Source organism: Cuculus canorus, chromosome 9, assembly GCF_017976375.1.
Source record: "Cuculus canorus isolate bCucCan1 chromosome 9, bCucCan1.pri, whole genome shotgun sequence".
In the NCBI taxonomy this organism is placed as follows: Eukaryota; Metazoa; Chordata; class Aves; order Cuculiformes; family Cuculidae; genus Cuculus; species Cuculus canorus.
In genome coordinates, this window is record NC_071409.1 from 10,571,235 (window position 1) to 10,598,857 (window position 27,623).

General features: G+C 39.3%; 1 protein-coding gene across 1 annotated transcript; it reads right to left on the reverse strand.

The window, feature by feature from the left end:
• Positions 1–11,224: 11,224 nt before the first annotated feature.
• PLSCR5 (phospholipid scramblase family member 5) lies at positions 11,225–26,865 on the reverse strand. The gene is made up of 9 exons (XM_054074461.1): positions 26,764–26,865; positions 23,547–23,805; positions 22,727–22,952; positions 20,093–20,244; positions 15,638–15,680; positions 14,605–14,825; positions 13,480–13,641; positions 12,200–12,361; positions 11,225–11,263 (listed from the first exon to the last, which is right to left on the reverse strand). Exons 3-9 carry the CDS (start codon positions 22,737–22,739, stop codon positions 11,225–11,227), a joined length of 792 nt encoding a protein of 263 aa, XP_053930436.1. The 5' UTR covers positions 22,740–22,952; positions 23,547–23,805; positions 26,764–26,865.
• Between the last annotated feature and the right edge of the window lie 758 nt (positions 26,866–27,623).

Sequence of the window (27,623 nt, forward strand, 5' to 3'; positions counted from 1 at the left end):
GAATAGGAGTGGTAGATCCTCACTGTACAAGAGATCACAATATTGGCTGCTCTGCACTGTACAGTTTTATGTTGGCAAGGCCACACAATTTGCGGTAACACACAATGCACTTTTAAATGACAGGATTTTCACAATATGTAAAACCTCCTGGGAGAGTTTGGATTTTAAAAGTCTAACCCTACACCTACCCCAACCCCAATTATTCACGTTTTAAGAATCTTAACCATAATCAATAAATTATCTTTTTTTTCATTATACTACTTGTTATATCCAAACTAGTAGCATTTTTGAAAGTAGATAGGCAAATAATGAAATGTTCCAATAGGCAAATTGTAAATTCTGATAAAACATGGAGAGTCTAATACCAGACCACCAGCAGTGTGTCAGACATAACGTACATGTAGTAAAAGGCAGTTTAAATCCAGACATTCTAAAAAGTAGGTAAATTGCTATTACTATTATTTCTTTGATGTGGAACTGGGGCAAATAAATTCCATCACACTTACACCTGACAGGCATCCAACATCTCCCAAGTCCCTGTATGGCTCTCTTTTTATTTCAGTAATTAGGCCTCCATGAAGATAATAAAAAATGTATTCATGAAACCAGAAGAGACAGTTAACACATTATCTCAGTATTAAAGATTTGTAACTGTGGTAACAGGACTCAGCTTATTTGATTTCATTTAACAATGTCAAGTCAGTCATCAAGCCTGCAGTCTAACAAATGAGTTTTAAGTTCTCCTTTGAGAAGGAAACTGGATGGAATATCTTTAGTCTTGTAATATCTTTGTTAATTCAACATCCAGACAGCAGGATTGTACAGTTAAGAGCTTCAGAAGCAGCAGTCCTTATATTTTTACAAATACTGACCAGCCACGTCTCTGAAAGCTGTTACTAACAATCATGATAATAAATGGGAAAAACAATTCCTCCAGTGAACCGTCAGCCGTCATCATCAGTCTTTCCTCAAGATATTTGAGCACAAGGGGAAAACAACAACTAAAAAGCAATAGAAACAACCCTACATACCTGATTTTGCTACTAAACATTTTTGCACCATACTAATTTCTTAGGCTGAGAAGGCAGCTAAATCAAGTTTACTGCTGCTGGTCATACACAGTTTTGAATGTCAGCACTGCGGATGAACCAGCATAAGCTGCTTTAGAGCTGGAAACCAGGATGGAGGGAAGAAAAGAACAGTTTGACATGAAGAAATAGGCCATTACGGTTTACAGCATTTGGATTAACTATGATACCAAGAGTTTAAAATGCAGCTTGTGTAAATCCTGTTTTCTGCTTAAGAGATCCTGATGCTGCAAATAGATATTTACAGCAACATTTTCCTAGGCATGATTTTTTTCCTAAAAAACCATAATTAATACCATCTTAATTAATACAATACACTTGGAAAGCCAACTATGGCCAATTCTCTATGTGCAATCCTGCAGACATGCAGCTCGGTGTGTTGAAGCTGACACTCTGGATTTCCAGGCTGCTTGGAGTTACCTATTTCTGGGAATCCTGCTTGTTTGAGGGGGTTTGTTTGTTTCTTTTTGGGAGGATTTTAAAAAGTTTTTACAAAGCCAGTTTCTTTCATTTAAGCCCTGTTGCAGGCAATATTAGATCATACAGCAGCAATGAAGCGTTAGGAGCTCTTGAACACTCCTCTCCCTCCAGTCCCTTTCTTGGGCAAGCGAGGAATATGCGTGGGTGGGTTTCACTGGCCAGATTCCTCTAGAGCTGATGTTGTTACACTGCTATGAATCAGCAATCACATAAAGTGATTATTTTAGGACACCTGGGGCCTTGAATCAACATCTCTCCTGTTAAAAGGTACATGAAATAAAAAAGCCGGTAAGCAGCAGCCCATTGCCATGGTGAATGGGCTGTCTTTGGCTCGAGGAGAGGAGTGCTTCGCCACCCTGTGCTCTGGTTCCCCGACTCCCCAGCTCCACCTGTGTCCTAGCACAGCAAATAATATCCTGCAGCATCCACTTTCATTTACAGAATTGTAGTCTTTTGCATACTATTTGTTTTGGGTAGCATTTGTTTTGAATTCACTATTATGAAAAAATAAGAACCTTGAACTTTACTTTTCTTGAATAGGCACCCTAGGCTTATCAGGGTGCTGCTGATAAAGAAAAGCTGTAGATGGGATTCTTTCTGATTTTGCTGTGATGTATACTGGCACTCACTTCTTTTATCAACCTGAGGATGAATAGTGCAGTATCTAAACACATAACCAAGCAGAGAACAGAATGTTATTAAAGTCAACAAAGTCCAAGTTAATGGATTTCTTAACAGATTCATGTGAGTCTGTTACTGTACTGGAGACCTTGAGGATTTCATTAATTTAGAAGATAATTAAGAAGTTGTAAAGGTAGAAGGGCTACTATATCTGCAAGAGTTTATGAGGTGAATTTACAAGTCAATTAAGAACTGGAATCACGGAAACTCAGCACCAGGCACTGCTTCTCACCCAGAGAGATTGTGATTTGTGTGGGATTTGGGGAGGTTTGGAAGCTAGGGAGGAGAAAATACACAAAAAGGAAAACAGAAGATTTACATCAGACATAAACCCTATTCACTATTAGACCTAGCCAGCCCTGTCAGGAACAGTAAATTCTTAACTCATACCAATTACTGGGGATGTAGAGTACTTACACATGAAGAAATTGCTCATCAAAGCAGTGACCTCATGCTCACACCAGGATCATTCCTTAGAAATCCTGAGCACAGCTTTCAGGAGATTCGTGTTTAGTCCTTTTATTTCTCAAATCAAGTTTGTCAGATTTGTTACTCTTAGCCCAGGAGATATTTCTCCCTGGTTGCTGTCTCATATGGTATTATAAATTGTATTTACTATCTAATGCTTGATTCAGTTTTTTAAAGTAATTGAGCTGCTAGTTGCTACTTATCAAGGAAATGCTCTCTCCTCTCCCTTTAGCCACGTCTCGCTGCTGGCAAGGTAAAAGCAGGATACAGCCACTCTGCCTGCACAAGGACAGATCCGGGTGAGAGCTCCTGGACAAACATGGTGGTTCCTCTTCCGGCTGCTGCAGTTGATAATTCTGAAGTACAAGGTAATGGATCATTATAGCTTGAACAGGTCAGCAGTCAATAACCATGACTTCACTAATATTTTGTAATGAAGTTCCATTATATTTTTTACACTTAACATACATTTGTGAAGACTTAGTTAGACTTCACAGTTAGATAAAAACATTTGTTTAGAAATATTTTGCTCTCTTTGTGTCCTCCTCTACCCCCTGTCCATTTTGTTCCCGTGACACACTAGCTCTTCCCTTCAGCTCAAGTTACCTTGTGGTCTTGCAGGGATTAGTATCAGACTCTTCCCAAGCTCCACATTCATTCACCCTTCCTCTGATGTCGGGGCCAATGGCCTCCCCCAGGGTGGTGGCAGTGCAACTAAAACACCGCTTACCCTAAAATTTGTCAAACCCAGTATTGCCAAGAGACAACTGAGCAAAAGACCAAAAGAATTGAGACAAACCATTTTATGAGACTACGTATACAAACAGGTTAGTCTGAAGTTGGGCAGGAAGTACGCTTATTTGTTTTACCCTTAGTCATATATCTGCACTTTTTCATGATAATAGCCTCCCAGCTCCTGTGCGTATGGAAGTCATAGGCATACACACCCACTGGAGGAGATAAGAATTTATATTAAAAAAAAAAAAATCAAGAAAAAATTCCCAGTCTTTCTCTTTCCAACTAGTACAGCTAAAACCAAGCAGGTTTAGCTTACAGAAGTTTCTGCAGATCCCATACACGCTGTTTATTTAGGTGTCACCCTTACTAGAATGTTTAGTGTCGTTATATCAGTTGCTGTTTCTCTGCTCTTGACGAACAAAGCCTTTCCCAATGACACACCCTATCTGTTTACACAGGCACTGCTCTCTACAGTCCTCCCAAGCCCTAGGTTTTGTGTCACTTGTCCTTACCCTACTGCTCTCAAAGTTGTACGTTAATTCCTCATGCACTGTTTGTAGTTATTCAGCAAAGTGAGCCGAAAAGGCACCTTGTTCAAGCTTTCTTTAGTGACAAGCACAGTACCACTTCACACTGCACATTTTTTTAACAATATGAGTACTAGTCTGGTATCAAAACGATGAATACCATTTGAGCATCCAGGCTGATAAAGGACATCAATCACCACACATCTTGCAGATCACTGAAAGGAAAAAAATCTCTTTAATTTTCCACTGGGCTCCATTAGGAAAGAAAAGAAATCAAACTGTGGGACAATATTGACTTTGCTGGGACAACAGCCACAGCGCTGTATCAAGAAGGATGAAATACATTGTACATCACTAATTCTTGTTGGAGTTTCACTTTAATGGTAGTAAAAGCCACAATTTTATGTCAGGCCCTTAAAAGACTGAACCAGTAAAGGCAGAGATAAAACTGTTCCTGATAAGGAATCATTTAATTAATTTAGTTACTAAATTGTTAATTTAATTAATAACCTTCTTGTCCTGCTTTCCGCTAAACTTGTTTTTATCCAAGTTGTTGCATTTTTCAGAGCGTTGGTGTGATGCTGCTCTCATATGGTAGGCTCAGTTAAGTGGAAATGTTTCAGAACCAAATATTTATCAAATCAAAACTGTTCCGAATTCTAAGGAGTTTAAAATGCACATCCGGTTCATTATTTAAATACTGGTATTAAAATAATTCCTTTGAATCATAAACAGTAAGGACTTGTTTAACCATAGCCTTATTTTCAGGGGAAGCTTACAGTTCTGGGTGTGATTGCTGCCCAGGTACTGGGCAATGCAGAAGGACAGAGGAAGCATCATTTGTGGCTCATACTTCAATTCTACCTGCTCTGAGCCTTAATCTACAACTGTATGAAACAAAAGGCAGGAGAGAAGCTAAAAAATATAATAAATGCATAATTAAAAAATCATAATTTTCACTCCTATTGTATACACTCAGCAAACCATCCTATGTAACAGCCAAAATATCTCCCCTGAATTTTCAAAACAAATAGGATTCTTCTTATTTAGATAAAACAGTATTTTCACACTTTGGTTCTTCATGAAACCCAGAAGTAATTTTAAAAAAAAAAGCTCAAAACTTTCATTTGAATTCTAGAAAAGTGTGACAGTTACAGGGTATTTCTAGTAGTGATCCTTATTTTGTTCCCAGGCTGCATTTCTTATTTTGGTGCTGGCTGGTATGTTACTGAAGACAGTTGCCCAAAATTATTCCCAATGGCAAAACACGATTCTTCAGGGCCTAGAAATAACACTTGAATAGAATAACAATAGTCATTATCCGTGTCCAAAAACTCCCCAAGCTTCTGCAAGCAATCCATAAATGACTAAAAAAATTACTTATGAAGAAATATTGGAGCTTGACATATGCACTGTGATGTTTTCTTTCTCTAAATGTGCTCATCTGAAACAACAACAACAAAAAATGTGCAGGGTAATTTCTGGATAGGAATAAGTCTTTCCAGAGAAAGCACTGGCTGCCAACAGTGGCTTGTAGGGTTTTCTTGCTGTATGTGGGTTTATTTAAATACAAAAAATCAGTGATGTAAATAGACCACTTGTCTGATTTTGCTGGCACAGAGCAAAGCAGTCCCTCGAATTAATATCTTAAAGTGGAAAAGCACATCAAGCAAATGAGTCCTGTTGAAGTGACTTACAGAAAGAATTTTCAACCCAGTTGCCAGAATGGAAACCTTGTTAGACATACTGTGACTGGGCTATAGAAACCAAAAGATGGGAAATGCCTAGTGTGTGCTTCCCTGATTTCCAGCTTTACGTGTTGGAAGTGCAGTTTTCCCTGTGAGCAATGAAGAAGAGGATGCCCCAGCGCTGGGATGGCTGTGAGGCAGCACAGCTCTCATGATGCTACCCACCTTGGGGCTCTTAGTTTTCTCCTGCATGTTTCTTTAATACTGTTTTGTTTTATTGCATGCTAAGCCTAATCTATCAACCAATACCACAAAGCACTCCTACTTTAGATAAACAACAGAGTTAACGAGGTGACTCAAGCAAGTAAGGACTTTCCTTCCATCCAATTAGGATTTTATGTGACAACTCAGGAGTTGTCATCAACATTTTTTATTATGTAGTTATTTGATGACTAAACCTAGAGGTTGCTGGGTTCTTTAGAAATAAGAGCACAGAAAGTACTCACTTATCTTTAAGCATTTGAGCAATCTCTATGCTTATTTGCTTGCCAGTATCCAGATGCTAGAAGCCATTCTGTGCCAGAGCCATGTAACAGATAAGTACACAGAACAGAACATGTAGCCTGTGAAAGCACTGAATTTGGATTTCTACAAGATTGCCTAACTTATTTATTCCTCGTGAATGAGGATGGTTAATGGAGGAGATAGATTTAATCCATGCAATACAGTAAAGAAAATTTATTTCAAACCCGAGACTGACAAACCAACTACTGCCGCGTGGTTTCACAGCTGACCCCAGGACTCCATACTGGAAACAAAGTCTATCAGCATGAACTTCACCGTATGCCTCTTCTATAATCAGGAGGACATGAGGTTCACTGGATTGAATAGCCCTGTGTACATTAAGAAAGTTCAATATGAAATCTGCAGTTTTCAAGAAGGTCTGCTGCATATCAAGGCAGATGAGGCCAGGACTCAGCAACGTTATAATAAGTATGTTTATACACCTTTGCCGGCGGAAAGTGGAAGTGAGATTAGGGGTAAGAAGTCTCTGTATTGATTTTTGCTAAGAAAGACTGGAGAATAAGACCTAATTGTGACTTGAGATGACATTTCAATGGCACTCTAGGAGATACACAAAAATGTGAGGTCACCTGCAGGTCTCCTTTTCACAGTGGCGGGAATTCACTGTCATTTTGGATAAAGGACTGAATGCTCTTTGGGGGCAAGTCACTGGGCACACATCAGTCTCTGTCCTTCTGACCTTCCTTCTGTAAAAGCTTAGAGGCTTTTGTAAGGATAGTGCTAACAAACACAGAAAGAAAATAGAAAGTTGTATCTGGCCCGGGCTGTATCACTCCAAAAAGTGGGTATTAGCATCTTAAAACTTACTTTGTTGACTTCATTTTGGAGGAATGAAGTAGTAAAATTCTGAAATATCATGAATAAACTGTTGTCTCATGGTGAGTGCTAGCAGATTGCTTCAATAAGGAATTCGTATTAGGAAAGGTATTCCTAAGAGGGATCGAGTTCAGAAAAACATCTAGGATCCCAGGAAAAAAATTACAAATCTCCTTTCACAGGTTATGGGGCAATTTTCCCTAAGGAACTAAAGTCTTTTTTGGCATCTAAGGGAGTGATTTTTAGGGAAGAAAAATCCACGTTTGAAAAACTAAAGTTCATCTTTAGATGAGAGAGTCAGGAGGAGGAAATTGCCTACATTTTTTTGGTTTTCCCCAAACAGATACCACTTAGACAACTCTGTTAAAAAAAGTGTATTTTTGAATCATTGCTATGTTTATCTAATTTGAAACAAATAACCCAACTGAAATGAAAACTTTTTTTTCAATATGCATATCAAAGTACACGAAGGTAAGTACTTTTGCATCCACCAAATTATCAGATGACTAAACAATCTCAGGACTTACAGAGCTGCTGTGCTGCCACTCTCTTACAAAAAGGGATTGACTTTCCCATGGACAAACCGTCTCCTTCCTAGGTAGCCGTGTCATCTTGGTTTGTGGCGCTACAGGTGGTTTCCATCCCTCTGTCCCAGGATAGCACATAGTGGGGGACCATGATATGACATGAGGGCAAAATTATTTTTACCCAGAACCCACAGCGAAGCAATCACCTTTAGACACAGTACTTGCGGTTCTGCAGAAGGCAGGGAATGTCCTGGAGCTGAGCCTTCTCCTTTGTACACTTGTGGAGGCTGGTGAGATGCTCCAGGTGCAAAAAATAGGTTTGAGGCTGACCAGAAGAGCTCGCTTTGCAGTAGACTGGATTCTACCCATGTATCTACTAGAGCTAATAAAATATCAGTCACCAATACTTCAGCTGTAAGCTGCAGACAAGAAAGATAACCCAGCACTATAGGACAAAGGCTTAATATCAGACAAAAAAAAAAAATTCTCCAGTTAAAGGCAGAAATCAGTTAGCAGTTAAAGGTGTGTTGATCTTTAATCAATGTCCTAGGTATAGCTTGTGATTGGTGGGAAGATAAATATTGTAATAATGAACTGTTGCTGCCATCTACTGAACACAAAAATTATGTACTGCACAGCTTAACAATTTGGCTAGTGATCAAGAGTGAAACTATTTGTTGGCTGTATTAACTTAAATTTCTGTTTCATTAGAACAATCATCTTTCTTCATAGAGGACATGCAAGACAAATCTGCTTTAGAGAATATCTGTCCCCCTTTAGGGAATACTGAATTCTCCTTTAGAGGACCACTCCTGGCCCATGGGGGAATCGTGAAAAGTGAGATTTGTAAAGAGCATACATAGCTGCCACAACACATGGCTATTAGTAAGAAAGAGTTATGAGTTAGAGCTGCAGGGTTTTTAAATTTTAGTATATGTTAGCTTTTCTTTAATAGTCTCATGCAGAATTCCATCATCTTTGCCAAGAATAAATAGCTGCCCTTGTATTGCAGCTGTGGCTTAGTTAAAGGAGTGTCCAGTTGAAAAAGTGACAGCGTTGGCACTGAATTGCTACCAGGATGTTGTAGGGTGGAACGAAGGTCAAGCAGGCTGCTGAGGCAGTTCTAGCCAGCAAGAGCTATCCCAGCCCCAGTGTTCTGTTTTAGTCAGGGACCAAATCTGTTCCTGTACGTCTCTGAAACTGCTGCTGCATATAAGCAGAGACATTCAAATATACTTACACAGTTAGGCAAGCATTATACTAAAAAAAAAAGTTGTACTAGCAGCAACAAATTCACTAAGTGAATAGAAACACAGTACTACCATCTGTTGGAATATATTTAAACATATATGTGTATATTGTTTATGTACAAGGTATATATGTGGACATTCACTGCCAAATTCAGCCCTGCGGGTAAATAAGACCATGTTTTGTTTTGACTTCAATGTTGGTTTGACACATTTGCTTCAAAGATGCCTTTGGCTTGTTAAGGGTCATAAAAAGAGCAGAGGAAGAGCAGCAGAAAGCAGGGAAGCCTGCTGATCTCACCAGGCACACGCGATTCAGCAGCAGTACAGGAACACGGTTTTGCATGAGACTCAACGCCGCTGGCTACTGTAATAGTCACTTCTGTCTAAAATGGTGAGGCTTAAAGACATAAATTAATATAAAAATCTGTCTCTCTTTCTGCGTTATGGTAAGTCAGGACTGAAAGTATTGAACCGGATGGCATGGCACTAAGGTGAAACCAGTGAGGCATCACTCATGAGTGATCACAGAGGAGTCTGGCATCACCCCTCTCTATTCTTCTGCAAAACTACAAATTCCCACACGAGGGCGCCTCTCGCCCACGGAGCTCGGAGTGCCCCTCCTGGGAAGGTGACAGCATTGGTTCCCTCCGAGTTGGTGAGTTCTGCAGTTTGCAGCCTGATTGCACTGCCGAGAGGCACAGCGAGAGGCAGGGATGAAATGGTTAACAGATAATGATGATTATCAGAGCTTGTTAACTACAATTATTTTCAAGACATATGTAAATCTGTATAAATACCTAAGTGTGGTATATAATCTAAAACGTACTGTTTAAATCTATACGCATTCCTGAGTTAATTTCACTATGGGAATATTAGTTGCAACTTCCTGACTTCACTGTATTTGAATTTATATCCATGAACATTAATTTAAAATTAGTCTAAATATTTGTGGAGAATTAATCACCTGATAAATTTAGCTCTTTTTCATTTTTATGAATTATTCATTATCTCCTCTCCTTTCCGTTGATGTGTTGGTTAAGAATTGAATTACTAGTTCATGCTAAAAAAATCCAGCATTCACAGTAACTTGTAAAATGTCCCCCTTGGAAACTTGACCAGTGACTATAGCAGCATTTTCTTTTACCACCAGTATTGCATGATACTGTTTCAGTTCTTGAGGACTCATTGAAGTTCCTAAGAGGGGCATAAGCAAGTTCAAACAGCAAATATTTTACAAGACAAGTTTTTCTGTTTATATCTTGCATATATGTCATGAATGTCCCCACAAAGGAAGTTTTTATCAGTAAAAGCCTGTTAGTGGGAGTGTTTGGGAACATTATGATGATGTCTGACCACAGGAATGAACAGCTATGTAAAATGCTATCTGAAATATAAAAAGCTCCTATTGCACAGTCCTGTCATAGAAAATACCTGAGCTTGCCAAAGGAAAAGAATAATTCTGCTCTCAGGTGGCCTCAGGCAAGGCTGAATGAAAAGTTATCAACCACCAGATAATAAGAGGAAGAGCAAACCTTTTAAGGAGATTCTTGAGTGAATGGGAGCAAAAATCCTTAACACTAGATAATTCAAATGTGATTTGTGCACCTCTAGCACATAGAGGACTGTCTCAAATTCAATAAAGGTAGTGGAAGACCAGATTTTTCTAAATAGAGCTTAAGCTTCCAAGTCCAATACTGGAAGCCTAATTTCTGGCTGCCACTCGTTAAACAAATCTTTGTAATTAAATTAATATACCAGCAAACATCACTTGCTTTCTTTCAACTCACTAAAAGAGATAACATCTTGAACTTCCCATTGGGTGATGTCTTTATATTTGTTACTTTCAATCTCAGTTTGTTGCTATTAATTAAATAAAAATTCAAATTACTTCTAAAATTATGAAAAAGCAAAACCCCCAGAACACACCCTCATGTGGTTAGGAACTGGTACCAGTGCTTGCAAAAGATCAAAGGCTTCTCTAAACATAGACTTTCATCAATGACGCTGCAAGCCTTCATCTAATCTTTCATGATTTCTCAAACAGGAACATCAAAAGAGAAAGAAGAGAACAGCACAGTTCTGCTCTGTGTGAGAAGTATGTGTTTAGCTACAACACACATAAAATGTAAGTGGGAAATTATTATTTATGTGAGACATATTTTAATAAACATCATCATTAGCTCCTTTTCTTTTCCTATAAGGAACAAGGATTTGTGCAGTTCAAAATCATGTCCAAAGCTCAAGGGATTTCTGTAAGAAAATGAAAAAGAATTAGAAAGTATCTTATGTGTAAGTCTTCAAAGAAAGAAGATCAATTTATTTTCATTTTTACTTACTGAAACACATTCTGCATATTTTATTGTTTCTGTCATCTTGTTATAATCCATTCAAAGACTTTTCAAAGAACATTAAGTCCTACAAATAAACAAACTGTGAATGGTAAGGAAGGTACAGGAATACAACAGTTACTATCAAGTCTTACTTGAAGGCTTTTTTACATAAAGTAATTAGATTAGTCAATCATTTTCTATTACTCTGCCACTGAGTAACAGAAATTTTGGAGGACACAATGTGAAAATCTGAAGCGACATGGGAGTACCATTTCCAACCTAATAAAAGCAAATTATCTGAATTGTTGTTGCTCTTTTAAAGCAAACACTTCCCAGTTAATAATTTAAGGAGTTTTGTCCTTTTTTTATATATTCTCTGATGTATCAAGTGTAATTTTGAATCCATAGCATGTTAATGTTAACACATTAGTGTTGATGAAAGAGGTACACAGCAAATATCAATGTGTAATTCTAGACCATATACATCCTACCTTCATCCTTACCCCTAGTGGTGGGTATTCTTTTCATATAATTCTCTTACGAATATCTTCACAAGGGAATTTTTGTAGGAAGTTTCATGTGACCTGAAGGTCCTACCTGCAGTGCTCAACAGAACTGTTGAAGTGGCACTCACTATTTGAAATTGCCATTAGAAACAGCATAACTTTTGTTCTAGTTTGTACATCCATTCAAACAAAAGATGAGAGGATTGGAGTAGTTCGGTAGGTTTGACATTGTTGATATTTGGTCCTGCCATGCAAGATATTGCACTACATGTGGAATACTACTTTAACAAGTTCAATTAAAAAAAAAATTAGGAACCTAAAGATGTTCAGTAAACAAGAAAAAAATCAAAAGCAGCTGAAGAAATTAAAAGGTTTTCAGTTAATTTATCTTTAGTTAGCAGTTTTGGCTTTTCACTGCATTTAATGGCTTTGTAAGACCACAGCCGACAACAAAGCCCTATTGTGTCCCAGCCTACCCACCTCTATAGGTCCACCTCTTGGTTTCTCATACTTACAATAAGGAAACACGCACCAATCATTACTGCCTTGATTCTCACATCAAGATCTACAGGGACCTGGATCCCAAAGTTGGCGGTGTTGGTAAAGACATTGTTTACAAATCCAGACCAGTACTTGGAAATTTTGCCGATTGTTGACATCTCATTGAGAGCTTTTACCTGCAGAAATAAAAAACAGAAATACACCTAGGCGTAAATAAATCAAATACACACTTATTATAGTTCCACAAAATCAATGACTCTGCCCTGACACACACAGTATGCTGTAGTTGTCAGGTTCTTCTTTTATTCTTATCACTGAGATGCTCCTTTAGTGTCACATTTGCCTCTAGGAGCGGCACACAAGAAAGAGTCTCAAGTTTGGAAACAGCATCTATACAGCTGAAAGAAAAGCAGAGGAAAGCAATTGTGAAAGTTTATACCACTTCTGTGTTTCTTTCACAAAGATATTTTCTTTCCTATCTTGTGTTTCTGATATGCTCCAAGTCACTCGTTAAACAAATCTTTGTAATTAAATTAATATACCAACAAACATCACTTCCTTTCTTTCAACTCACTAAAAGAGATAACATCTTGAACTTCCCACTGGGTGATGTCCACCATTGTGATGGACTACTGTCCCCTGTAACTGACAGATATGTTCTCAATTACATGGCCATCTGCACGCTTCTCACAGTATCCTGAAATTTCAGACAGTACCCACTGAAGTCTTCTGATTTCCCTAATTAGTTCATCAATGCAGTAGCCCTTTTATGATCACTTAACTAAGACAATGCGTTTCGTTCATGTCAGAAAACTCCAACCCGGGGTTCTTCTGAGCATCTTCCTTTCTCTCTCACATCCCTTAAATAACTCAGTGGTGCCTCAGAATTATTTTTCTCCTGATGAATGTTGTCAAATGGGTGTAGACCTGCTGGACAGTAATCTTGCCTGTGCTTCTCAGGCTGAGAGTAATGAAGCCAGTAGATTTGATGCCACAGGCTTCAAGGGACTGAGCCTATCAAAAGCAATGTCTGAATACTCATGGACTGCAGAGTGCCAGGGCTTCACCGGCAACATGTTTATTTCCTTGAAGGAATTGTCTCTCCTGTCCAGGAAACATATGTAGGAATCTGAGGGTACAAGTCAGGAACTCCAGTGCACATTGTTGTACTTATGTTCCAGAATTATAGCCACGTACATACTATTTTTTAAGGGTAGAATAACAGAATTTTTCAGTGAGAAATGTATTCAGAGTAATAAAACTTTAAAATACTTAATACTCATAAGAAACATACCTCAAAGTCAACATCTTCAAAGCAGCCACAAGTTGCATATGGGCCAATTATTTTTAGTACATCTTCTTTACTTTCATTCTGTACAGTAAACTTTGGCAGAAAAGGGTCCCAGTTCTGTACAACGTACCCAGCTATTGTACCAGGTGGGGACTGAACTTCTAACTAGCAAACAAAAGTAAAAAAATCTTGTAAGCTAATTTTATATTAGTATATTTGTCCAAATAATGTATTGTTTATATAATGACAACTTATTTATTGAATATAATTATATATAATTTTACCAAACTATGAACTGAATATTACAAGGCTGTCTAATGGTGGTTTTAAATATAGTGGATAATATTAAGCTCAAAAACTTCACCAGAAGGTAGCGTCTTTCATAGAAGATTTGATAAAAGCCGTACACTGTGAAAAGCTTTTGTTACTGTGATCAGTGAGCATCTTATAAGCTTTTTTATACAGTAGCTGTGCTACAAAAGAGGTTTTTTTTTTAATTCTGATGCAGTACAGAGAAAGTAGGTAGGTGACTTAACCTATAAACATTTTCGTAAAACAAGAAAGAAGTCTGAATAAAGGAGAGTCAATAATGAGGATAAAAGATCTAATACTTCATGGGATCTGAATTTTTCACTTAAAGCAGCTTAATATGCAAGTTCTGCAATTTCCCAGAGATATATGGCCTTGAAGAGACAGAGCCATGGAGCAAAGCATCAGCCTCCTCGGGGAGGTGCTTCCCAGTTGTACCTGCATACACCAATGGTCTCTAGGGATCGCGCTCTAGGGGTACAGTGGGTGATTTCCATCTGTAGCACATTAATCTGTGTCAGGGCAAGCAGCACTTTGGGATGTTACCTGACTAGAGAGACTTCTGTATGATCAGACACACAAGCTTTTTTGGGGATGGTGAGGGAGGAAGGTCCCATGGAAGGGAGGAGGCATGCTGGAAATGTACCTCATAAAAGGGACTTGTTTATCTGTAGTTACTTCTAAGTGAAGACCACCACACAGTCCCCCAGATGGATGTTAATTCCTTCCTGCCACTTTCACAGATGTTACACGAGGCTTCATTAATGCTGTGCCCATACAGTGAGATGCCTGGACAAAAGACAATTAGAATCAACTCACTTCTTGCAGGAAGCAGGGGAACCAGCAGCTGTTGCATCTCAAGGGTCTGTTCACTCTAATCACTTCTCGGCCCATGTTATCAGCAATTCTTATTGTGAAAGACCTTATAGGCGAACACAAGTTACGATCAAAGCAATCATTTTCTTCTACTGCAAAGTAAACTCTTTGTCCTAAATGGTTTTTTATCTCATATTTGCTGGAGGTCTCTGTGCCAAGAATGGCTAATAAAGAAAAAAAAGTAGAACGTTACCTTAGTATAATATTAGTATATGTATATTAGTATATATTCTAAAAATCTATTGAACAGACACTGTTTAAAGATAAAACCACAAAGAATATATACAATTATAGGGAAATTATAATGTCAGATCTGTATTTTGAAGGAATGTCTTGTTCAAAGACTTTGATTTGCTGTACACTAAAGCACATGAAACAAAGCAGAATTCAGATGCTGAGTTTTCGGTTAGGCTGTTTCTTCCTGTATCATCACTGCAAAGTAACGATGTAAGGCTGCCCCACTCCAGTGACAAAACTTTCACCCAGTGAGGTATCCAAGAATCAGGCCAAAAACATTTTCAATGAAAGAAGTATATTAAAAAATGTTTGATTTGCAGAACTTAATACTTGCTCAGTACTTGGAAATTCTGACAAACTATGTAAATAGGAAGCCTTACGCTTATCTTCTGCACTTTCTGATCTTCCTTTATTTGCTTTGTTTCTCATAGCAGTTAAATATTGTTAAAGACAATAAATTTTTGGATTAGAAAGATAGTTAAACTTTAATTACTTTGAGAAGGGGGTGTCTGAGGGAGGAAGTTTAGGAGTGTTGTAGAAATTACTGTAATCTTGCTCTCATTGTTTTGCTACAGAAAGGCATAAAGAAACTGACTTTCACCACATTAATACCATGTTACAGGCCTGATGCAAGGTCAGCAGGAGGCTTTGCAATGATTTCAGCAAGTTGGGGGCAAGACTTGGAAGCCTTTTAAAGATGTACCAGCACAGTTAAAGAGTGATAAGAATTGCACTGTACCTTCAAGAAGCTCCACTTGCTGATGAATAATTATCCTGTCCAGCTGTTTAAAAAATAAACAAGATTGTGGGTGTTGGAACAGTCTGAGGCTGCCAGTGATCACATATCTATTTTTATTGCTCATCTCCCCATTATTAGGATTCTTTTCCTTCCAGAGGTGCACAAGCCAGGTGCCTGAGGGCTATCTGAAGACATCGAGTTGTTTAGACATCTCTCTGAAATTATGACTGAAAGATGTGACATTGGTTGCTGTGGTTATGTAATTCACCTGCACATTTGAAGAAAAATAATCTTCACTAGGGGAATGAGGAAGACAACAGCGGTGAAAAGATATATGTGAGCAGCAGGATGCACCTCTTGCTCCTCTTCCTCTCTCCTGGTCTTGGCAGAGGAGGCGCCTCTTACCTGAAAGGTAAGGTTAGTGCTGGACACCACAGCCGTGCAGGAGTGAATGAGTTTGGGCTCAAGCACAAAACATGCTGTGGCTGCATCCCAAAGGACCCTATTGGAGCAGCCCAGACACCTATCAGGTGATGCCGGCGATGGTACACACAGGCTTTAACACTCTGGTCTCAGATACTGGGAGTTCTGTACCATAAATCTGGTAAACGGTCACACCAGGGTGCCAGAATGAGCAAACTAACAAACAGCTACTCAGAGACACCCTCAGCTGGCTGAAACTGTCTTCCCCTGTGAGCTGGTTACAAATGCAGGAGAAAAACTGTTTGCCGTGATATCCAGTGTCGCTGTGTTTATCATCCCTCTGACATTATTCTTTTTTAGAGAACATTCATTAGTATTATAAAACCAGAAAGACTTAATTTCTGTCTACCTTTCAGGTTTATGTGACTTTTTATGCCTGCTTTATGTGATGATTTAGGCTTTGCTAATCTCTTTTCCTTAAATTCCTGATGGGCAAATGCTTGGCACAGGATTTTGCTGTCACTCACAGCTGCAGACAGAAAGCACACAGCGACCTTCTGAGACCGGCTCTCCAGCATCTAGATATTTTACAACTGATAAAGGTTGCCTGGTACCTATTCAAACTGTTGCAGCCATTTTTCAGTTCTCGTCAGCTCTCAGCAGCTAGTTCAGGCTGCAGAGAAAAGCTGGTAAAACAGAAACTTCTTTATCCCTTCCATTAGCCTCTGAAATGTGCATGCCAATCATTGAAATAATTAAAAAAAAATTGGACTTAAAAATTTTCTCCCAAGAATTTTTGCTGTTTTGTTGTTCAGGTTTCATAAGAGATGTGAACTCTTGGAGCTCATGGTAACTGCTCTGCAGATTAAAAAAGAATAAACAAGTTAAAAACGGTAGGGCTATTTTAATATTTTACTATTGATTTTAATATGGATTTTTTTTGCCCTACATACACTTTCACAGGGAAAAGAAAATTAATGAGCCTAAACTGTTAAATGCTTTGAGTGATTTCATCAGGGTATTGGCTTATTGTGAACACTGTATGTTGAGACCATGTGGCAGTACCTCTTGTTAGGCTTGTTCTGCTTTCACTGATTTCTGCCAGAGAGCTATTCTGACGTGTGTTTTATTGGTGCACTTATGGATTAAGGGAATTCTGAACTTGCATTTGAAACCATCCAAAGCCCTTTGATTCACAAAGGTCTGAGTCCTCTTGAGCTCAGATATGTTAAAATTCTTTACACACAGCTAATTATCAGTATTCAGTTTTGTGGGCTTTAAATTTAGAGCTGATCAATCTAATCAAGTCTAAATTAAAAAGCTTTTTACCGAATTGGTAAAGCCTAAATGATGGCACAATGTGCTGTTGACCTGCATGGAAAATTATTCTCTGAGGTCTTGTCTATCCATTCTTGAAAAAAAGAAAGTGTTCCCTCTGTTTTTGTGATGAACGCTGGACAACTCAAACTATGTCGGTGGTCTGGAAGATAATAGTGAGGTTTGGGTAACATTTTTGTAGGAAATTATTTAAAGAGTGTCACTTTTGTGATAGTTATAGAAACCATAATGTCCATTTGGCGAGGCAGCAGCAGTTTCTTGCCTTTCTCCTGTGCACCTTGAGCAAATCGTTCCTCAGCCTGTTTGACTCTGGGTGTGCATTCACAGACTGAAATACTGCTGTCTGGCAATGTACAGGACAGATATTTTCTTTTCTTCTCATCCAACACTATACACAGTGTCCTTGAGTTACTGTTTAAAATAAGACTGTAGGGATCTATTTAAGATTCACTTAATTTGGATCCTTGTTTCAGAATCAAATGTATCATAGTCTTATTAAAAAATTTATTCAGCTTTCTCAAATTTATCCAGGTATCTTCCCCACTCCTGCTGGAGATAATCCCAGAACCTCATTTCTATTTGGTATCCTGTATTTATTCACAACCACCTTCTAGGTAATCTTTCATCCAGTAATGTAATTCTGTAAATCAAATGTCTCTTTCCCACTGGTTGTTTATTCTTCTAGGTACTCTGTCATGGTTCCCTCTCCATTAGGTACATTTTAGTCTAAAGATGGAACAATTGTAGTCTTGTTTTAAAGCATTCTCTATTCTCCATGGCCTTCCAGAAACCTGTCTGTGTCTGTTTCAGTCTGGACCTGCCTTTCCCCAACACACACACAACCAGAAGCATGCACAGTATTCTGGTCTTCCCAATGGCATCAGAAATTCCCATTTCTGCTAGAAACATCTTCATTCATTTTAAGAATTTCATTACATGAAAATCTCTTAGTCCATCAGGATAAATCCCAAGGGATCACCCTGACAGCTGTAAATCCCACATTCATCCCACATTCATTCTGCAGGCAGCCTTCTCCCTGCTGATCAGATCTGCTTTCTGCTGCAGTCAATCCTGCATGAGCTTGTTTCATTAGTCACACAGCCAGTATGACTTCAACGTTGCACACCAAAATGATCTGCAACACACGGAAACTCTAGCTGTGGGTAAATGCCAATAATCAGCATCGCACGCATGCTTTCCACTTTTCAGACTGCAGAGAAAATTGAGATTAGTGAGGGCTGCAGGTCTCGCATGTGGTTATTGGGCCAAGAGCAAGCATGAATGAAAGCTTCAGTTCTAGTTCTAATTCTGACAATTGCTTGTTCTTTTGTCTTATTGTCACGTGTTCTATAAAATGGAGTAATAGAATTCGCTCGCCCACATTGTATGGGTAAATCTGAGGTATAATTCATGTTCATACAGGAGACGGAATACGTAACCTGCCAAGTGTTTAATACCACAATCATTTTTAGGCTAAAAAATGTAGCTCTCATTCTGTGAGCAAATGCTCATGTAATTGACAACACATATCATTTTGTGCATGGGCACCATGAAATGAAAAACATAACTCTGCATGAAAGATAACTTCTGAAGAGTCTCCCAGTTTCATTAGCTATCTGGGTAACTTAGCTCCAAATATAAAATACATTCAATTGCTGGTTCTTTACAAACCCACCAGAAATGTAGATATAAAATACAGACCTCAAGTGAAATAAACATCTTCCAGCACCACTGTAATAAAAACAGAGCAGAAGCGTGTTTATCAGAATCACAACCTGACTAGACTGTCCCTGTCCATAGCAGGCAGAGTGTTTGAAGTGTCACTCTGCATGTATGGGTGGCAGAATCCAGCCACATGTAAAGTGCAGACTGGAGTCAGTGTCCAAGTGACCCTCCCAGTAAAAAAATGCAGGAAGAGATGACACTTCTGTAGCAAAGCAGCAGACCATCACTGGTCTGAACTCCAGGAGCTGAGAGGTTTCACAGAGCAAGCTGGACAGCCACACCTTCAGCAACAGGGCTGAGAAGGCTTTAGCATTTCCCTTCTCTCCTCTGCCTGTAATTACTTGTCTGCTTCCATTTCCAGGCATTTCCCTCTCCTGGGCACAAACGCTTTCCTGCCTGCACAACCCAACAAAGGGTGAGTGCAGGTTTATAACCACCCAGGTTTACACTGGTAAAGTTGTCTCCTTGGGAGCTTGCTACCTTAGGACCTTAACTCTAACCTGGAGAGCACTGTCCTTGGCAGAAAGAGTTTGCTTGGAAGACCATCGTGTTGCTAAAAGGATGGGTTATAAGTCCTTCAAACACTGCACTGCAAGTTTTAGTCTTTTTGAAGCCAGTTGGAATTTCTTCGCCATTTCCCTGAGGGGGAGCTCTTAAGGAGCTGTAAGGAAACTGGGGGACAATGTAAGGGGTAACACTATCACTTAGAAAAAGTCCTAGAGGGAAGAAACCCATGGTTTTGGTGAAAGAGGAGCTGCATGCACAAAAAAAAATGGATTTGTATAAAAATGAATGGCAGCATTGTCATGCCTATGCTCCTTATTTCATAGTAATATCAAACAACAAAAAAGCCTCTCCATCTCCACTGCCCCATCCCAAGAAAAAAATCCAAACAACCCCAATCCCTAAGGTATCAAAGAAGTCTACAGGGAAAACAATACAATTCTAACGTTTGGAAAGATTCAGGACCTGGTTCAGGTACTCCAGACCAGGTGGCAGGTTTTGAGTGTGTGATGTTTTCTTCCAGACACTTGTTGGTTCAACAGGCTTATTCTGTTCAGGAAGGTCAGAAGAACCGGGGAGGTAATCCTTAAAGATTGGATTGGTTTGTCCCTGAGATTCTGCAGGAAAAGACAACAAAAAAATCAGAAATTAACAGACCAAAGAGCACCTAGCTGCTTGGATCAAAACTGGAACATTAAGCCTGCCTGTGACTACATCAGTATTTTAGTTCAGATCAGGAACAAGGATCTGAAATGAATTTCCTGGTGGCCTCACACTTTGAGCATTCCGATTCACTTTATAAAGCAGTTTTAGAGTATACAAGGTAGAATCACTGTAAACAAAGCTAAACCAGGAAATGTGGTCTTGGAGGGCACCTAATCCACTTTGACTGCTTGTGAGCACTCAGTCTGTGGAACAAATCTGGAGCCGGTCTGGACTTACACACAGGGTGGCCACAAAAAGCCCAGCGCAGGCTGCTCAGCCCTGCTCCCCCTGAGCTGCCCTGCATGCTAATGTACACCAGGCTGCTGAGGGCTTGCTTCTAGCAAGATCCTCTCTAGCGTCTCAAGGGCATGCAGATTTTCTCTTAATTAGAGATAACTTTTCCAGGGATCTCAGATTCCCCAAGCTGGATTTTACAACACTGGCATCAAAGCCTACACAGACTCTTACAGTGTATTATTCATTATTATCTTAATGAAAAGATCAGATAACATTAAGCTGTTTTTCCTGGTTTGCTATTGCAAACATATCGTTTAGGATACGGTGATGGTTACCTTGGCTAGTGCCATGAAGGTAATGAAAGTATTTACTGTTACAGGCACCTGTATGCCCATAGTCCTTCATATGCACAGGAACCATCTCCCACAGCGTGGTGATCACCTCAGCCATTTGATTCTTAATAAAATCCCACTGGTCTTACTACAAGCTTCTTTCCACAGCCTTCAGTAACACTGGCTCTGCTGGAACAGGAGAGTGCAAGCTGAGCTCTTCACGTATAAATGTCAAATCCTCTATAAAGCTGAGACCCTGCACTTCAGCAGTAAAACAGTCCCCAAATAATTTTTATCTCATGTGTGACAATACTTAGGCACAATGGGATCTGAGGTCCAGAAGAAATTTTGACTCTAAATCTGAAGCTCTCTTTTGCTGTTGTGTGTTTAAATGAGATCCTTTAGCACTGTTTGAACTCACTGTGGCTGATTCATCATTTAATCATGTTTTGATCTTAATTTGTCTTTGCAGCCACTGCTTTCTTTCAAAGTCTGGGACCACAGGAAAAAGAAATAACCCCTTTGAATTTGTAGCTGGCTTTTAAAAATGTATAACTGAGTAATAAATATTTCATATGCTTTTCTGCATCATTTTACCTCACAGGGTTCTGTTACTGCTGTAACTCTTGTCATTACGTGAAATGCCGTGAAGTGGCCAAGTGTTAGTGTTATTCTTGAATAATAAAGAGAAAAAAAAGACAATAGCTTGCAGTTCTACCTGTCAAGTTTTAAGCTACACAAAAATCAAACAGTAAATACATAAAATATTGATGACTATACAAGCTGACACTTTGACTATTTTTGTGGATGTTTCCCATTTCATTTACAGTATGGGAAAACTTAGAAGTTACTGTATGATACAGTGAGCATTCTGTACAAACATAATTTGTAGAGTTACTTGTTCCTAAAAGAAGTATATTATCAAGTTCTGTCATTATGAAAACCATATTACACAACATGACTATTTTGCTGCTCTTTTTAACTACTGTGCATTAAATCTCATCTCTTACGTGGCTAAAGATAAACCAAATGAAAAAAAAACAAAGTATATTGCAAGAGTACAGCAATGCTGTGGAGCCTGCTTGCTGCTATGTACTTTTTAGTGCTAAAAATGCAGAATTGTCTTGAGTAATTTGGGGGCAACTTAGAGGGGTAAACATTTGGCAAATATAAACAGACATTGCTGAAACTCCTGGGCCAACATGTGCCTCTGTATGACACAACAGGGTAACCTCTGTGCAGTTGCATTCATGTTAAGAAAAAACAGGTTTGTGTCTTGTAATATTCACCTGTAGCCCCAAGTACCCAACTGGCTGCTGCTAAAAGACAATACATGACAAAGATGAACCTAGACAGTTGCAATCTGGTTAAATACAGTTATTCTTCAGATATTTATTTTCCCTACTTGGTGTCAGGATTCTGCCCAGTTTTGAAAGTGAAATGCATTTGCTGATTTGGTATTTTCAAAGCAGAGCAGGAAAAAAATGTGCAAAAATAGTGGTACCCTTGGCTCAGTACCTGCTTTTCTCTCACATTCTGTACCAACAGGTTTAAGCACAAAGATACCAACACTGTCTTTTCCAGTTGAATGCAGATGTTAACATTTTGTAACATACTTTATTCAAATAACATTCTAGTGTAGATTTTAGTCGCCTTAGGAGCCTCTTGAATGCTGAAAAATTAAAGGGAGCCAAACCAACTGTGCTTTGGCTGATGTGGTTTTAGCCTGAAAGTCTATTTCATCAGACTGCTGATTGCTAGAAATGTACAAGACTCTAGTTTTCTGTAAACATGATCTAAAAATACATACTATAGATGCACTTACCTTGAGAGGCCATGAAGCTTTCCCAGTTACTTCTTCAAAGGAAGCCAGGTTAAAAGAGAAGGCTTTTCTTGTTGCAGCAAAGAAAAAGAGAGCGCAGCATGCACAAAACTTCAGAAGGTGCCTGTCTACTTCATATCAGCTTACAAAGAACTGGAGGAAATGTGTTGCCTTTCTCATGTTCCAGAACACTGCATTTTATGTCAATGGACAACAGGGGGAGATGATGCTAACAAACAAGAAAAAACATTATTAATTTCAAGTCTTTGCACCAATGGAAAGCTGGAAAAGTGTTTTGTGAATACAGAAAGGAAAAACTTCAAAGCACCCTCTGGCTAAATGAACAATTAGACCTAAAATTCTGCTTTATAATGTATGTGTATATTCTTAGATCACACAGATTATATATTTATAATTGAATATTTATGTTTCTGTTTCTTCAGGGTATCCAGTAAAGACAGAGGAGCTAATTAGGTGCATTTATGTACAGCTGGCCCCAGTCAACATTTCCTGTGCACAGAAAGCTGTGTTGGATTTCTCCCTATATTCCAGCTGCATAGCAGCAGCCTCCCCTACAAGGGATATCATGCCTGTAACCCAGAAATTTATCCTGTACCCATCCTGACCCCAACCTCACAAACACACACCCATACAGGGCTCTGCTGATTCATGTGAGGTGTTTGAACTGGATTTGAAGAGTTAAAACAGATTGGTTGTTCTTTGCTCCAGACAAGCATCATCCATATCAAAACATAACGCATGTAATCACCTGCATTGCACCGACAGGAAAGGATGAGGCGGAGGGAGAGTAACCTTGACTTACCAGCTCATATTTCTGCCTCAAGTACCCAAGTCGCCATGGAGATCATCACGCACATGCAATCTGCCGACAGACGTGATGCATGGCTGCAAAAATGGCAGAGCCTAAGCACAGAGCTCAGCAGAGCAGAATGAGGTGTTAGGGACCAGTTTCTCTTCTTTCTGCTGCTGCAAGTCCTACTGATTTGAAATGGTCTGTAGGAGTATGTCTGAGAAGATGTAATTCCAGATTTTGCAGTTTAGGAAGATGCTGATGAGGATCTCTGAAGGAAGAATGCAGAAAATCCCTCTCAAAAAAATTATATGGAAGCTGGTTTCAATTAACCATATTAGTCCACTAAAAGCCCCCACGTCTACCTGTGGATCATGTGAAAATTTGCCTTTCTGAAACTTGAGTTTATTATTGTCATCTTCAGAAGTCCCTGGGTGCAGCGGCAGCAGGGCCTGACCCAGCAGCTGCTCCCTGCTGGCAGCAGCCCTGGAAGCAACATTTGAAGGCAGAACAGACGCCCACAGACGGAAAATTTGGTTGCTGAAAAATGGACACTAAACAAATCATTCTGGACTGGGAAGAAGCTTGGCATCACTGTAAATAAAGTTTAAGAATAACTAGAAATCTTTGTTTCCATTCTCCCTGTTAAAGATGTGCTTTGGAGGACAGGATCTAACTTGGGGAGCAGACACAAAGCCTAAACAAAGAAGAAAAAGGGAGAGCTCTGGATAAATACAGCAAAGCTAACTTTGAAAATGACAGATGAAAATTGAGTGAGATGGCACCTATGTACCTTAAGAAATGAATAAAGATTTGCTTTAGCTACCAGAAACCCGAACAAAGAAAAAACAAACCTAATATTTCTGTCAATGCATTAAGCAAGCATAGTACAATAAGGAAAATATACCTAAAATGACAACACACACAAATGCTGAAAGATGATGGTTCAAAGATTTATAAAAAGCATATTTGAGAAGTCCAAACAGTTCACTTGCTGACCTGGAGGAACACATAGACACCAATACAGCCTGTCTGTGCTGTGCTCGGTACCTGTAACCCAGGACCAATCCCAGTCATCCCCATAGCATTTGTGGGCTCCAGGACATGACAGCCCAACAGTGATGGGAGCTGCTGGTGCTGTGGCATGAGACCCCTGAGCAAGAGCCACCACAGTGTCACAGGCAGGCCCACCCATCTATAGCAGCTGGACTTCATTGTCTTACCACCCATGAAATTAACATTTCCCTGAAGCCATACTGCCCCAAACAACTAATTTCCCAGCATTATTTACAAAATTGCTGTAAATAGGTCATAAAAAGATATAAAACTTAACTTTAAGTACATTTTATTTTTTTTCTACTTCTTTCACATTGTTCTGCACCTTCTAAAACATCCCCTTATCCTCTTATTATTGTTTTCTTCTAAAGGAATAATTTTAGTAGTTTGCACCAATAGATAGGTGCAGGATTTGTAAACAGTAGTCTCACACTGGCATAGGTCTTTATAAATAAAACTATGTATTTAATAGTTTCCTTAATCTGAATATTTGTCTTTTTTTTTTTTTTTTTTAAATAAGTACTCACATATTAGTCAAAATCTACCACATGATTAAAAGCAGCCTCGCTAAGGACTTCAGGAGCAGAAGACTTAATCATGTGTGCCCAGACACAAATGCAGCCATCCTCTGGCTCTATTTAGAAACGCAGAAGGAAAACTACTCAAGAAATCGGTACAAACCTTTAAGGAATTGTGTACAGCTCATTCTGGCCAACTGTTAAGGACTTCGGGAAGCCAAACAGCACCACCCGAAGTGGGATTCTGCCAAGGCACCAAGCTCACAGCCTTTGACCCTTGCAGAAAGCTCCCAGGGATCACTGCCTACATTTACTCTATCGTTAGGAGTCCAAGCGTGCTCCCTTCCTCCATACGAATGCTGAACATCTGTAACACATTCATAGGTATAAATGAAATTAAAAAAAAATTAAAAAGAAAATGAGTGTGTGTACATGTGTTCTCTCTACCTATAAAATATACTCATTCCATCTCATGCTGTAAAGCTTATAAAAAGTGATGAGCAAACCCTCAGAAAATGCAAGTTATCATGGATCTGTTAAAGTCAATGAGACTATTCAGATCAGGGCAAGCAATGCTTGGCTGGAGAAGCTTTTACATCTATAACCTTCTTTTTTTCTTTAAAGAAAAGTTACATTCGAACTTTTCTGTAACTACCACTTCTCCAAAAACACCTGGGTCCATCCCTTCTAAGCTGATGTACAAACGTCATTGTAGTTGAAGGTTACGAGACAAATTATTGCAGCCTGTAGGAAACCTGTCCAGGAACTATGACATTGTTGTTCAAGACAGCACAGAGCCAAAATAGAGATTTTCCTCCAGAAAGCATACCAGTTAATCAACCAGGTGGATCAAAGACATTGTACAGCTAAGCATAGGTGCTGCTTCTCTGGAGCTTAATTGTTCTGCTATTTTCTACAGGCACCACAGCCAGGACATGGCAGGGGTTTCACAAAAGACAGGTTCACTAGTGGTCAGAGGCACCAAGAGAAAAATAGGAGACAGAAAAAAATTGAAAGCATTAGGAAAAGCTGTTAGATTTCCTGTCCAACTCCCTGCTGCTCAGAGAACGGCTTTTTAAACCTGGTGCAAGATATTTGCCCTTCTACTCCACGGGGAAGAGACAACACTGCCCTTTCCCCACTGTATTAGTATCAGATGCCCAGATAAGCAGGAATTGCCTCTCCCCTTATCCCCACCGTTTAGACAAGTTCATGTGAGAGAGCTCAGCTCTCCCTCACCTGCTCTTACTGAGGTCCATGCAGCCAGGGATGCACTGTGCCACCCAGCAGGGAGGTTCAGGAGAGCGTGCAGGCACTGCAAAATGCACCCAAAACCTCACTGAGAAATGCCCGAGCTCCTCTGCTGATAAGAGGATTGATCACTAGTGCCCCTTTCATTTGATATTTTCTTTCCTCAATATCATCACCGGCATTAAAATGAATTGTTATTATCAGTTTTGTAATAGGAAATTATACAGCCTTCCTCCCTTTCCCAGACTTGCCCTTAGCATAGGGAGAAATGCTGAGCATAAGCATAAGTATCAGACTGTGAAACAAGCTCGAAGTTACTGATTTTTACCGATTTTTGCTTTCTGCACCAGAGGGAAAAAAAAAAATCAATTTCTTAAATCAGCTACTGTCTAATACGGTCTCACCTTGAACTTTGGTTTGTGAGGCGTCTCGCTGCAGTTCGTGTCTACAGTAACTCCTCCCCTCCAAAGACATCTGCAATCATGTTGAAATACTGCAGCCAGCATCCCAGCATCCCAGCAGCAGCAGCGCTGACCGGCTGGCTCGCCAGTCAATTCCCGTGCTAATAGCACATGTATCACACACGGAGCTGCGGAACAGGCTTCTCTCATTTGTCTATCAATGGTAGGTTTATCATAGCTATTCCACAAGGTGACTGTTGTGCATGAGTTAATAGAAAAATACAACCGTTAAAATAACAGCTATTCAGCTGCTCTGCTCTTTGTTTTGCATTTAACTGAACTGGGAGAAATGGGATCAAAATAGCAATCTTAAAGTGACCATGCAAGAAATTATCAAGAAAGAAACCTTTCAAGCACTTGTATTTAGAAATGATACGTGGTGCTGAATATGTGTCAGAAATTTTTACCCTACCCTCAGCAAGTATTGAGATGGGTCAGACCCTAAATATACACATCAGTAAAATATAATAATCAAATGAATATTCATAAACCAGCTTCATCCATACCCAATTTTGACACAGTAGATGGACAAGCCTTTTGAGGGGGAGGAGGAAGGTGGCATTTGGTTTGTTTCATTGGGTTTTTTGGAAAAAGTGTTTGGAGTTTGGGTTTTTTGTCAGGTTTTTGTTGTGGGATTATCTTGGGGTTTTGTTTGGGTTATTTTAAATCACCTGTAAATCACCAAGGGGCTGCGGGTGCTTCCGGTAAGCACTGCCTCGTGCCCATTCTGGATTCCTATCTTGTGCCAAACCATGTACCAAAACTTCTCTTTGGTCATGAAGAAATTTTGAAACTGATCACTC